This window comes from Poecilia latipinna, unplaced genomic scaffold (genome assembly GCF_001443285.1).
Source record: "Poecilia latipinna isolate Pla-1442-1.1 unplaced genomic scaffold, P_latipinna-1.0 Scaffold141, whole genome shotgun sequence".
Classification (NCBI taxonomy): domain Eukaryota; kingdom Metazoa; phylum Chordata; class Actinopteri; order Cyprinodontiformes; family Poeciliidae; genus Poecilia; species Poecilia latipinna.
In genome coordinates this window covers 546,088-558,025 of record NW_015112757.1, presented here as the reverse complement: position 1 = coordinate 558,025, position 11,938 = coordinate 546,088, and the positions used below count along the sequence as shown (strand labels likewise).

Sequence of the window (11,938 nt, the reverse complement as noted above, 5' to 3'; positions counted from 1 at the left end):
CATAAAGCCCATATTATGTTTTCAACATGTTCACCTTTTAAGAAAAGAAGGATTGCCAGCAAAGTGTGGATTTAAAAGGGCCACTGACTTTCCTCACATTTCCCAGTAGGATAAACCACAAAAAAAAGAAAGAAAAGATACTATTAAAGGCTGCAATTATTTGGTTTTGCAAGACATAGAAAATCTTACATGCTGTTCAGCAAGTGCTAGTTTAGATTCTTAGTCATCAAAGACATTGCAGTCATACGTGGTTAAACAGAACATTATTAGACCTCTTTGCTTATTACTTGAAGACATTTCACCTCTCATCCAAAAGGCTTCTTCAGTTCTGAACATGTCTTTAAGCAAAAGTACTCATATGGAAAGGCAACATTAAAAATATACAATTAAGTGAGATGAGGTCTATCCAGGTCTTTAAGACTGCCATTAACTTGCATCTGCATTTTTAAGATGCAGCTGGGAGGCAAAATCTAAACAAAGCAGTTGATTCCTGTTGTATTTTTCTCTCTTTTTTTGTGTACACCGCCAAGTCAAATCCGGTGTCATGTCAGAGCACTTTACAACGCAAACAGGTCAATTCATATCCATACATAGAATCCAATTTAGTCCTTATATAATAAATTTTTTTTTTCTGATACAATAAAATTATAAAGTAATATTCATGTTTGTCCTGTTAAACAACACAATCAAATTTAGCTTGTGTAACATCAAGTGGCCTGTCTAAAGAAGTCCAGCTGATTGCAATGATTCATTGACTTTTTAGAGATTCCTTATACTATCCCTTGCACAAAAGCACTGAGCCAGGAAGTTAATGGCAGAAGTTGCTCTTTCAATAACATTATCCGGGAAAGAAGCACAGACAAGTACTGAACCAGTTGTACTTCTTATGAAAAAAAAAACATGGATGGAATAGTTAATTGTGGCAATGACTTGGTCAAACGTTTTATCCAGAAGTAAGACATGATTAACAAAAGCACCGGCCCCTGATTAGTTTGCATCAGTAAGACAAATAAAGAGAACAAATTTTATAAAATAATTCTATCAGTGATTATGTGGAAAAAAAAGAAACAGCTCACTTCAGAATGACTGAGCTGGGAGTCTAGCAATGACAATTAAAGAGAGGACACAGTTAATGGCAGTAATGTTCGTGCCAGTGACTCCATCCAGGAAAAAGACACAGCTAAACTCAGAAGCAGTAAACCAGGTGTACTTTCTATGGAAAAGAGAAAAACCTTAAATGCACATAATTTATGGCAGCAATAGCTCTCTCAACGTCTTCCATACAGGAAAGACTTAAAACAAAACACAGAAGCAGTGTGCCAATCACACCTTCTATAAAAAAAAGCACAATTAGCGAGAGAGCACAAAGTTAATAATGGCATTGCAACAATTATTTATTAAGGATTATATAGACCTCATTTTCTGAATAGCTGATTTGGGTTGAAAGGAAACAAACTGTTTCACTTCTGTATATATCTATATTATTATTACGGATTTCTTTTACCCATAGAGAGATCATACATTTCTTGTTCAAAATCAATTTGCTGACAAAATCACTTTTTTTGTGTTTATAATAGCAAAAAAACAAAAACAAGCTATTTAACCTGCTTCATTCCATTTAACTTTTTAATATACTTTATTAGAAAATATATGAGGGAAAAACAATGTAATAAAGCTCAGTATTGCTATATTAATGTTTATGGTGCTGTAAAGCAAAAGGATTTTCCCCTTTTATGTTTTGCGTGGGACATTTTTGCCCAACGTCTTTCATATTGTTAAATTGTGAATACTGGCATGAACTGATAAGGCACTGGGACATGCAGTGCTTTAAGTGTTGTTCTGTGATCTTTCAAGACTCATTGATGCACTCTGGAAGTCGTTTTGGTAAATTGCATTAGGGTTCAGAACTTTCCCTCTATTTCTTCCTTTTGAACGATGACTGTGGTTCCACAGTCATCCGCAATCTCAGTAAATTACTTTGTAACCCCTTTGAGGCACATCAATTACAATAGATATGTTTCTCATCTGTTCTTGAACTTGTAGATATCATGGCATCATGTTGTTTTGAGATGTTTTAGCATGCTTCATGTTGTCATACTGACTACATGCCTGACTATTGGATCAGACAGTACTCATTCTAGACTGTGACTATTGAAGCATTTATGTAGGCTCATGTGTGTTGGGTGAAGAGCTAGGTTAGTTATCTTAAGTAAAATCATCATTTGAAAACTTCACTGATTCAGTTGAGCAGGCAAAATTGTAAGATAGTAAGCAACACAGATCAACAGCTTCGTTTGTATTTACTCTGCTTATATGATTTTAAAATGTGGTTGAGAATTTCAAACATAAGTAAGTCTTCTGTAAATGGGGTAAATACCTTTTTATATGGAATTTTATTGCTTTCATTTGTGTTCCTTTGTAAATAAATTAACAGTTTGAACGTATTCGACCAGCACCTTATAAAGATACAAGTTAAACACTAACAGCGAAGCTAAATAGGTTAAAAGGTTGGTTTAAAGCTCAAATACAAGGGAAATTAGAAAATCCTCACTGAAATTCCTAAGTAACAATATAATCTTGCACCTTAGAACTTAGAGATATTCAAAATTAATCAACACATTATCAAAATCATAGTTCACCTCGTTATGTTAATTATTAAAGTATGAATGATAAACGATTAAATGGAAGCTTACTTTCTTGCTGTTCAAGTGGACAACTTTTCTTTGCTCCTATTGGTTTGAATTTATGGACAGTTGGCTTGACCAATCATTCTCTCCTCTGGCTAAAGCTTTCGTCCAATCAACGTGGAAATATGCAAATTACGAAAGAGTTGCCACAGTTTACAGTGACAGCATTGGAGCTATTTACATGTTTCATTTTCACTTTTATCCAAACGACTTTGTGGCTGTGATAGCTTGGACTCGTCGGGAAGAAATGTATCCGCTGCAACGCACAGAAAGCTAAAGCTTGTAGTATGTTAATGACGTGAAGTTACCTTTTGCCGGTAGTTAAGCCTTGAAGCTAACCGCTAACAGCTAGCTAGACGTTGTCACCGGTACAGGCGGACCTCTTTGTCTGACAGGGGAAGGCGTGCTCTTTTGTTAGCTTTTTCCCCTTTGTCCGTTCGGGATAGAGGAACTGACGGGTCAGGATTTCATAGGCACCCGTATTTTGGGAGTATTTAGAAAATGCAGGTCGCGAAAAAATACTTTACAGAAGGCCTGATTCACTTGACTATCTTGCTCAGTTTGGTTGGAGTTCGAGTAGACATCGACAGCTACCTTACCGGCTACTATCCGCCACTCACTGAGATTAACTTGGGTCCAAGCTCAGCCTACATCCAGACACCCTTTCACGTTTTGAGAGACACACTTGACGGATACGGAGTGCATCCAAAATGCCCTGAGCTGGACTACTTCTTCGCCAGTCGTCGTCTGCTGGATGAGGTGAGGAACCTCGGCTCACCGCGGTTCCACACGCAGCTGAACGCGTGGCTGGTGCACCAAGTTTCCTCCACAGGGCCTTCCACCAGCGGCAACCCTGACGCCAGCGTAGGGTTAGAAAGCACTGAGAATGAACCTGCAGACGCCGGTGAGCACCGGCCTGTCAGAGACCAAGAAGTGCACTGCCAGTCCAACTCTGAGCTGGGACAGGGGCCTTGTGGTGCTGGAGCCTTCCTGAATGTAAGTAATGTCTTCTTACGTTGGGGGGAAATGATTTGTTATTAATCAACAACATGTTTGGGATAGGCTGGCTAACTGACAACAAACAAAGGGATCAACAAGGACTTAAAAACTTATGCCGTGACTAACCAGTGCCTCAGAAAGGGGGAATATCCACCCATGTAGTGAATTATGTTTCCTTGTAAACCAGGAAGGAAACAACAGAATGTGATAAATCGTTGGCATAAGGAACAAAGTACATTCCTTTTCATTTGTTGGAGGCCCTTCCAAACCTAAAGTGCTTTTCTGGAGTACACATACTGTTATCATTTGTGTGAAAGTCAAGAACTTGGGGTTTGTAGAGGAAATCAAGGATTGGGTTTGTATTTAAGTTTGAATTTCTCAAAAAGAAAGCATGCAATCTCACATAATATTTGGACATGCCCTTTAGAAAGTTGCTGATGAGCCAGGCATGTCTTGTAGCGTCAAAACAATGTCAGCTCCACTCCAGAAGCTTAATCCATCCATTTCATAACCAGTTTCAGTGTACGTTTCAGATTGTTATGACTATCCAGTAGTCTCCAAGTCCAACCATCTGAACCAAACTATTTCAGATGTTTGGGAGCAACCAGAAAACAACCAAGATTTAAACCTTTCGTAGACTAGAATATGCTGGAGCACTGTTGTATTTATCCACAATGAAATTAAACTCGAGAACACAGCATCAATTGTCAAGCATGGTAGTGGTAGCGACATGATTAGAGTATTTTCTGGTCCTGATGCATAGCTTAAAAGAGGATTTGGTAAGAGAGAGAAGGACGACCTCTGAATTCTTCAACTTGACTTCAAACCAACAGATAAATAGTTGAAACATTGACACAACTGAATGTAGAGTGATTCCTGAAAAACATGCTGCTTTTGGAGTGGGTGCGGCAAGATTATATTAAGCTTCTGGAAAGACCTGACCTTAACCCTGAAAAAGGTGGCTACGCACATTGAAACAGGCCAATTCAAAAACAATTCTGCTGCCTTTGCTGAGAAGAGTGGGCAAATATTGGCCAGAATTAGGCAGAGTTTGCTGCAAGTTGCTAACTTGTTAAACACATTAAACCAAATACAAGTGATGGTGCATGAATTTTTATATTTGAGATGGTTTGTATAATTTTTTACCTTGTGTTAGCCAGAGAAGATGCAGCATATATTCGGACATGAGAACCTTTTAATTCTTGTTTTTAAATTTTACTTCGCTCCGTCATGGAAAGATGACAAGTTCATGTGCTTCATCAAAAGTCCGATATTTCTGATATCCATGCTGATGAGTATTTAATTTTAGTTAAATACTAAAATTTAACTACATTTTAGTTGGCAATCACTAGATCTAGTTATGCAACCACTAGATCTTTCTTGGCAATGCAACTAGTCTAGTTAGTATCTCCTTCAAGGAGATAACATGACAGGCATCAAAAGTGTGCAGCAAGCGTTAGACTGCTCCTGTCAGTTCTCACTCGGTGTTTTCTTATTTTTAGTTTCCTCATTCATCATTCTGGGTTTCTGTTTGAGCGCTATATTATACGAAAATAAAAGAAAAGCACTGAACATTCTCTTTGTAGTCTTCCTGCTGTTAGCACACATCAATCATTTATATTAAAAGCAGAGGCGACGTCACACTGTGTGAATGGCAGTATTAGTATAATGGCAGTATTAGTATCAGATATTGATGTCTGCCCAAACGTTCACATCGGTGCTGGTCGTAAAGAATGTTGCTCTTTACTTTGGAGAATTTCAGAAGGCAGCCAACATTTCCCAATCCATCATGTTCCATGATCAACTTTTCTATACCCCAGACGCCATCTTGTTTTCTACTAATGGTCTTGGTCTCTGGCATCATCAACATCGAGACATCTTCACTCGATTACAAACTCCTCTCTGAAGAGTGTAGTTGCCTTTCTGACTTGTTGGTTCTTAATGTGGTGGAACATTTTTTTTTTTTAAAAAAGGATCCGATTTTTGCGTTTCCAAACAGCTAATCAGAGCCAACCATCTGATTTCTTTAGTGCATCTCATTGATTTTGTTCTTTTTGTTACGCAGATGAAACGCTCAACCCTCATGTTTAATTCCTCCCCCCATTAATGGCGCTTTTCTAGCCCTTTCTAGTAGAAACAGCTGCTCGGTGTAGGTTATGTTCTGGTAACAGTTGATACAAATCGTGTAACGGTATCGCCTTTCTTCAGACTCACCCACCAGCTGTGGACCTGGAGAGGTGAAGGAGTGAGGATCAGATCCACACCCTGTTTGCTTACAACAGCAGCGATCTACTCTTGAACGTTGTCCCTCCCATAGTGTTCCTTTGGAACTGCCAAATGCGATGTTGATGTTTTTATTTATTTATTTATTTATTTATTTTTTACCTCCTAAGCTTTTTAAATTGGCTTTTGCTCTGTGCTGTCTAAAGAAGAAAGCTTCAGCTGTGATTTTCAAAGATTCCAGTCGGCAAGTGTCACAAAGCTGTTTGAAGCTGAAGAAGTGACCAAGTAAGGAGTCAGCAAGTTCAGGCAGAGCAGAAATGGGCTGCTTTCGTTTTGCTGTTAGCAAGGACGCAGAAAGTTAAGAAGTAATCATTATCCTTTTACATCCAATCCCACTGCACATGGAAAACAACTGTAGTGTGTGTGCGTGTGTGTGTGTGTATGTGTGTGACAGCTGGTAACCCACATCACTGGGAGCGTATCATGTCACTGCTGCCCTAACTTTTACAACTGCCTATTAAAACAGACCTTGACACTGTTAGAACTGAAGTGTTGCATAACACAAGAACCGCGTTCTGCTATGGCTAAAACGGGATCAGGGAACCTGAAAATGCTGTGACCTCTGGCGGCTTACTGGGTCGCAGCAAACAAGGTGTTTGCATATCTCTTTTCAAACAAGAAGTTCAAAGTTTACAAATTACTCACTGCTAATCTCTCTATATTTATTCTCCCTACCAGGAGGATGAAGTTAAGATTAAAGAAGAGGAGGAAGCAGTTCCACTCACTCACCTGGCTCACAGTTCAACACTAGAACAAGAGGTATGACGGTCCCTTTGTGATTTTTGATGCCCTTTTTTAATCCTTTGAGCATATACCTTACAGTTCTTGCCATAGTTTAAGTTCCTCCAGGTCAGTACCATCCTATGTTGGATGTACTTGTGTAAAAGACGTCATATGGCAGTAATTTTTGAACAGATGTACTAATTTTGTACAGCATATTTAAGCAGAACCTGTGTCGCACTAAAGTCCTGCAAAAAGTAAGGTAAAGTAACACAAAAGGCGAATAACTCTTATAAAACAGGCATCACAATTAATAGGTTCATTTCACAGAAAACCAGTAACAAAACTATATTTCGAGAGCACATGTCTTGCGGTTTCCTCTGTTTCGCTTCATCGCCCACAGAGTTCACCCAGTTGTTCCAGTTTCTTTTAGTCTTCCAAACTTCTATTTTACCGTGATTCATAAACAGAAGCTTCTAGTTCATGTAAAACTTAGCAAATGAGCCTCTCCCATTTTTTCCTAATAGCACTGATTATGTTCACGTGGTTACGTAACATAGGTGTGGGAGTCTTTCAGTTAGGAAAATGGGTCAGATTTAGCCGCTGTTCCTGTGCTTCCTGCCTGACTCATCTGCTTTGAGGAGACTCTGCTCACTTCCCGTTGAAACGGTACTGGACGTGTTGTCTAAGGCTCCTCTGAAACCCGCTGCAGGGCCCATGACGAAGTCGGCAAGCAGCTCTAGAACAGACTTTGCGAGCAAATGCGTACGCATCTACAGGAAAATCATTAACGTCTTGTTAAAGGGTTTTTACTTTAACCGAGAGTGAAATGTAATGAGTCGGGGGGGGGGAGGGGGGGGATACATTAGCACAAAAGCACTACTAAAAACAATTTTCAGTAATTATATGTAATTATATTGCACCACCATGGTTTCCTTGGTAAAGATATGTAATTAAATTTTAAAGCCCACATTTTTTTTTATTTCAATTTTCAGTCTACAAAATCTCAAATATATTTATAAACTGAGGATATTCTGTCAAAGTGTCAAGGAAAAGCTGACAAGCATGACTTTCTTTTTTTTCCTGATGTATAATCTTATGATCTAAATGGACATAGGTGACTCTTTATAAGGTCATAAATAAGAGGAAAGAAGACGAAGGCTGATCTGAAAAAGTCGGGAAAGTGCTACCTGAAATGGCTGCTAGCCTAAACTCGCCCTCCAGTAAAGACAATAATTAAAATGTTCAAAACAAGTGGGAGTGTGACAAACAAGGGTGGAAGAGGACCCACGTTAATCTTTCTTTCACGCACAGAGAACAATATAGTGGGAGAGAAACTAAATAAAAAATATCCAACTGTTTCCTTATCACATATTTGATTCTATCCACACACCAGCAACTGCTTTCAGAGGCAGAGGAGGGACAATGGTTTTCTGCACTTTTGTCAAAAAAATGTAAATGTGTCGAAGTTGATAAATCCTACTTGAGTGTTTAACTGGAACAGGGCGGTTTGGTCAGATAACGCCACGATTAAGCCTTTCTGCAACGAACACACCCGTTGGTACTGGGTCAAACAAAAGGTGAATGTGATGCTGTGGGCACTGTTCTCCTCCAAAAGCCCTCACTCAGTATGCCTACTTCTTGTGACATGTTATGGAAGAAGAGCAACTAGCTTCCTGTTGGCAAAAAGTGCCATAATTGCTCATCCAGACAGCAGTTGTTGTTTCAAAACCTTTAATATTGAGAAAAATGTAAGATTCTCTCAAAAAATATTTGTATTCAAAGGGATTTTACGGCATTGAAATTTACCTCATTTGTGAAATTTGGTGTTTGTTTAGTCTTTCATGTCTGTTTTCCTTTTTTTCTTTCAGAGTTTGTTTGAAGGCATCACTACGCTGCCTGATCCGGTGCTTCAACATGTTCCTCCAGCTGCTGATATCGACTGGAACAATTTGCTTTCTGTTGCAGATCTTGATGTGAGTTTTCGCAAAATACCAGTGCAAAACACAAGAGTTTGGTGTTTAAGTTGATCTGTATACTGTGGAAAGGAGTTTTAAGACTGAACAAGATTCCCGTGCAGTCCAGAAGCGAATGGAATTTGAATTGTGTATTTTTTTTCCAGATCTTGGTGTTTAGGGAAAAAAAAACAATTATATTTCCAGTGTTTTCCCCGTCGCTTCGTCTCAATCTCTCCATCCATCTTGGCATTCATTCATTCCTCTGTTTTCCATCCATTTGTTCTATTTTGATTCGTTTTGTTTGACCTGAAAAGACGCAGGAACGCTGTGTAAACAACGTTGCTCTTTCAAAACGCAGGACCTGGACTCTCTTGTCACCGATCGTCTCTCGGAGCTCGACTCGGACATCAGCAGCGCCATCAGCCAGGACGTCAGCTTGCATGATGCCATGGTGACCAGCGCCGGGGCGTTTGGAGCGACGGAGTCCCGGACGGTCAGCCAGCGGGAAAGAAACCTCCTGCGGCTGGAGTCCACAAACTCCTCGCTCTCTGACTCTTTGCCGGGCATGGCTGTGGGCCTCGCTGCGCTGCCCTTTGCCTCGGTGTGCAACTTAACGGGAAATCTGACATCGCAGAGCGCGCTCGGCAGCTGCTTAGATGAGGCTGTGTTTGAACAAATCAATCAGCTGGGTTTGGGCCTGGAGGCAATAGACAATCAGCTGAACTACCTTGAGTGCTTAGACTCTCGAGCGTTCGAGGACTTGGACTCCGATTCAGGACTCTCCTTGGAAAGCAGCTATGGATGTCCCGTCTCCCCTGGTTAGTAAAAATCTTTTTAGGTTACTAATATATTGCTAATGTTTGTACCAACTGTTATTTTATCCTCTGTCTTTCAGGTTCATCTGAGATGTCATCAGCGACCAGCTCGTACTATGAAGAAGAGGGCGGAGCAACCGGCTACAGCAGCGAGGTGGACTCCAAACCCCCTAAAGGCATCCTGGACCACCGCGCCATGTGGCCGCCTGTTGATCTGAGTGAGAGTGTGTGGCACGACCACAGCTACTCATCTCCCCCTCTCCTCAGCATGCCGCCCCTAAGGCTGCCATGTAAAACCGAGGAGCCAGAGGAGGACGGCAGGTCCCAGCTGGAGGAACAGGAGCTGAGCCGCGACGAACTGCGCGCCCGCGCCATGTGCATCCCCTTCTCCGTCCTGCAGATCGTCAACATGCCCGTGGAGGAGTTCATGGAGGTGCTGGACAGCCACAGCTTCTCCGCCGATCAGGTGACGCTCCTGAGGGACATCCGCAGGCGCGGGAAGAACAAGCTGGCGGCGCAAAACTGCCGCAAGCGTAAGCTGGACGCCATCACGGGGCTCCAGGAGGAAGTGGAGAGGCTGCAGGCCCAGAGAGACCGACTGCTGAGGGAAAAGCGGCTCACGGCCAAGACCATGGGCGCTGTGGCCCACCAGTTCAAGCAGCTGACCCGGGACGTCCTCTCTCGGGTGAGGGACGCGTCGGGGCGGCCCCTGAACCCCGAGAGGTTTACCCTGCAGTGCGGCGCTAACGGGAGGGTCGTAGTTCAGCCCATCAGACAGCCCACTGTCGCCACATCAGCTGGCAAAAAAACAGACAAGAGAAAGAAGGAGAAGAAGCAGTGAGATTGCTCGCTGAGACTCGAGCTTTAGGGGTTCTTTTTGGATATTGCTGAACTTTACTAAACCTGGCTTTGGGGTTTTACTTTTGTAAAGATTGCATTGGAAGCCTAAATTTTCACAAGCTGCAAAAACAAGAGAGACTCGGAGCATAAATTAATTAAAAAAAAATAGAAAAATCTGTACATATGGGAAAAAAAAGTAGCTTACACACTGGACTTTTGTTTGCTTGTTAAAGATGGGCAAAGCAGGGTTTAAGGGAACAGCTTAGCTGCTGGAAACGGCATCAATCTCTCTGTGCCTGTTAAGATATGAACTCGGACACTCTTCGCTAAGTGTGGCAGATTCTGGTTAGAGCTCTAAGATGAGGGTTGTTCTGTTTGTTTGCCTTGTACTTTGCCTATTTAGTATAAATAGGAGGGTAAAAGATTGTATTTATAAATGGCTTGAGGTTCTTGAACTTGAAGTTCTTATATGCGTCATGAGACTTTTTTTATATATATATATATAACTTAAAATGTAACTGATAAGAAAATTAAAATTCCACCAAATGTTTACAGCCAACATTTCAGAGATCAGGGGGTAGGTAAGGTTAACCTTTTGAACTGAAATGGAAAAAAAAAGAATAAAGTTCATTCTTTTCTACAATCTTTTTAATTACATAAAGCAAACCAATGATTAAAGAGGCCTTAATTTGCTTTTAAGAAAGTGTGATTTTTTTTTCTCGTTATGTTGGGTGTAAACATGTTTTCAGAGTTTTAAAGGTTACTAGAACAAATACAACTTCTACATCAGTTGGAGAAGAGCACACATAGGTTTGACCTTTTCAATTGTAACAATTTAAGTACTGGCATAAAAATACTCAACTTCATCTCTAAAAATCCATATCAATGTTGCTACAAGGTAAAAGAAAGTCTAAAAATGTCAACATCAACTTTTGGTTTTGGTTGCTTTGACACATTTTACATATTACAGAAATAGTTGCTGGGGAATGCACTGATTAACATCCTGTGGAGGACTTTTAGATCTTTATTTGGACCTGCTGATACCAAATGCAGCCAATTCAAATTTCTCTTCAGGAATAGGCGAGACATATTCAAAGTTTGGTGTTTTCCTCCAATGAATGTTCCAACTATTGGCAGAGATGGCGTCAAAGAATATCCTTAGATTAGCAATTTCCAAAACACGAACAATGCTTTAGGTTCCACAACAGACTCGAACTCAAAGGGATGCAATAGATCAACCGTGTCTGTACTGTTTAATCTTCTGATTGTCTTCTAAAAGTCTGGCTCTGTCTTCCACCCTGACTGAGCTGCAGACATGTCTCAAAATTGTATTTAATGCAGTTTATTTTTATAAATACCTGCTTGCTTCACTGTCGGTCATCTGCAGTTTTAGGCACTTGTGCCGTAGATAGTTAACTTTGATTCGGTAACAGCATCCACACCCATAAGTGTTTTTGCCAGTCATCCATCATGGTCTTATCTGTTAATTATTAATGTTGAAATCGTTCTATTAAAAGGTTCTTCGGTCTATATAGTCGCATGAGTGCGGAGGAGAAATGTATCATGTTTGGAGTAGTCTCTGATTTGGAAAATTGTTTTCCGTCAAAAAATTTGACTTTGTTGTTTTGAAGTGCAT

General features: G+C 40.5%; 1 protein-coding gene and 1 long non-coding RNA gene across 2 annotated transcripts in view; one reads left to right on the top strand and one right to left on the bottom strand.

Moving 5' to 3' along the window:
* The window catches only part of LOC106945374 (uncharacterized), a 62,549-nt gene extending 59,784 nt beyond the window's left edge, over nucleotides 1-2,765 (bottom strand). The window contains exon 1 of the long non-coding RNA XR_001424545.1: nucleotides 2,694-2,765. This is a non-coding gene — a long non-coding RNA (uncharacterized LOC106945374). The remainder of the gene's footprint in view (nucleotides 1-2,693) is intronic.
* A 76-nt stretch (nucleotides 2,766-2,841) lies between these two features.
* Nucleotides 2,842-11,476, top strand: nfe2l3 (nfe2 like bZIP transcription factor 3). Its single transcript, XM_015029008.1, has 5 exons — nucleotides 2,842-3,683; nucleotides 6,648-6,728; nucleotides 8,561-8,665; nucleotides 9,006-9,465; nucleotides 9,543-11,476. The coding sequence occupies exons 1-5, from the start codon at nucleotides 3,189-3,191 to the stop codon at nucleotides 10,301-10,303; spliced, it is 1,902 nt and encodes a 633-aa protein (XP_014884494.1). The 5' UTR covers nucleotides 2,842-3,188; the 3' UTR covers nucleotides 10,304-11,476.
* Nucleotides 11,477-11,938: the final 462 nt, after the last annotated feature.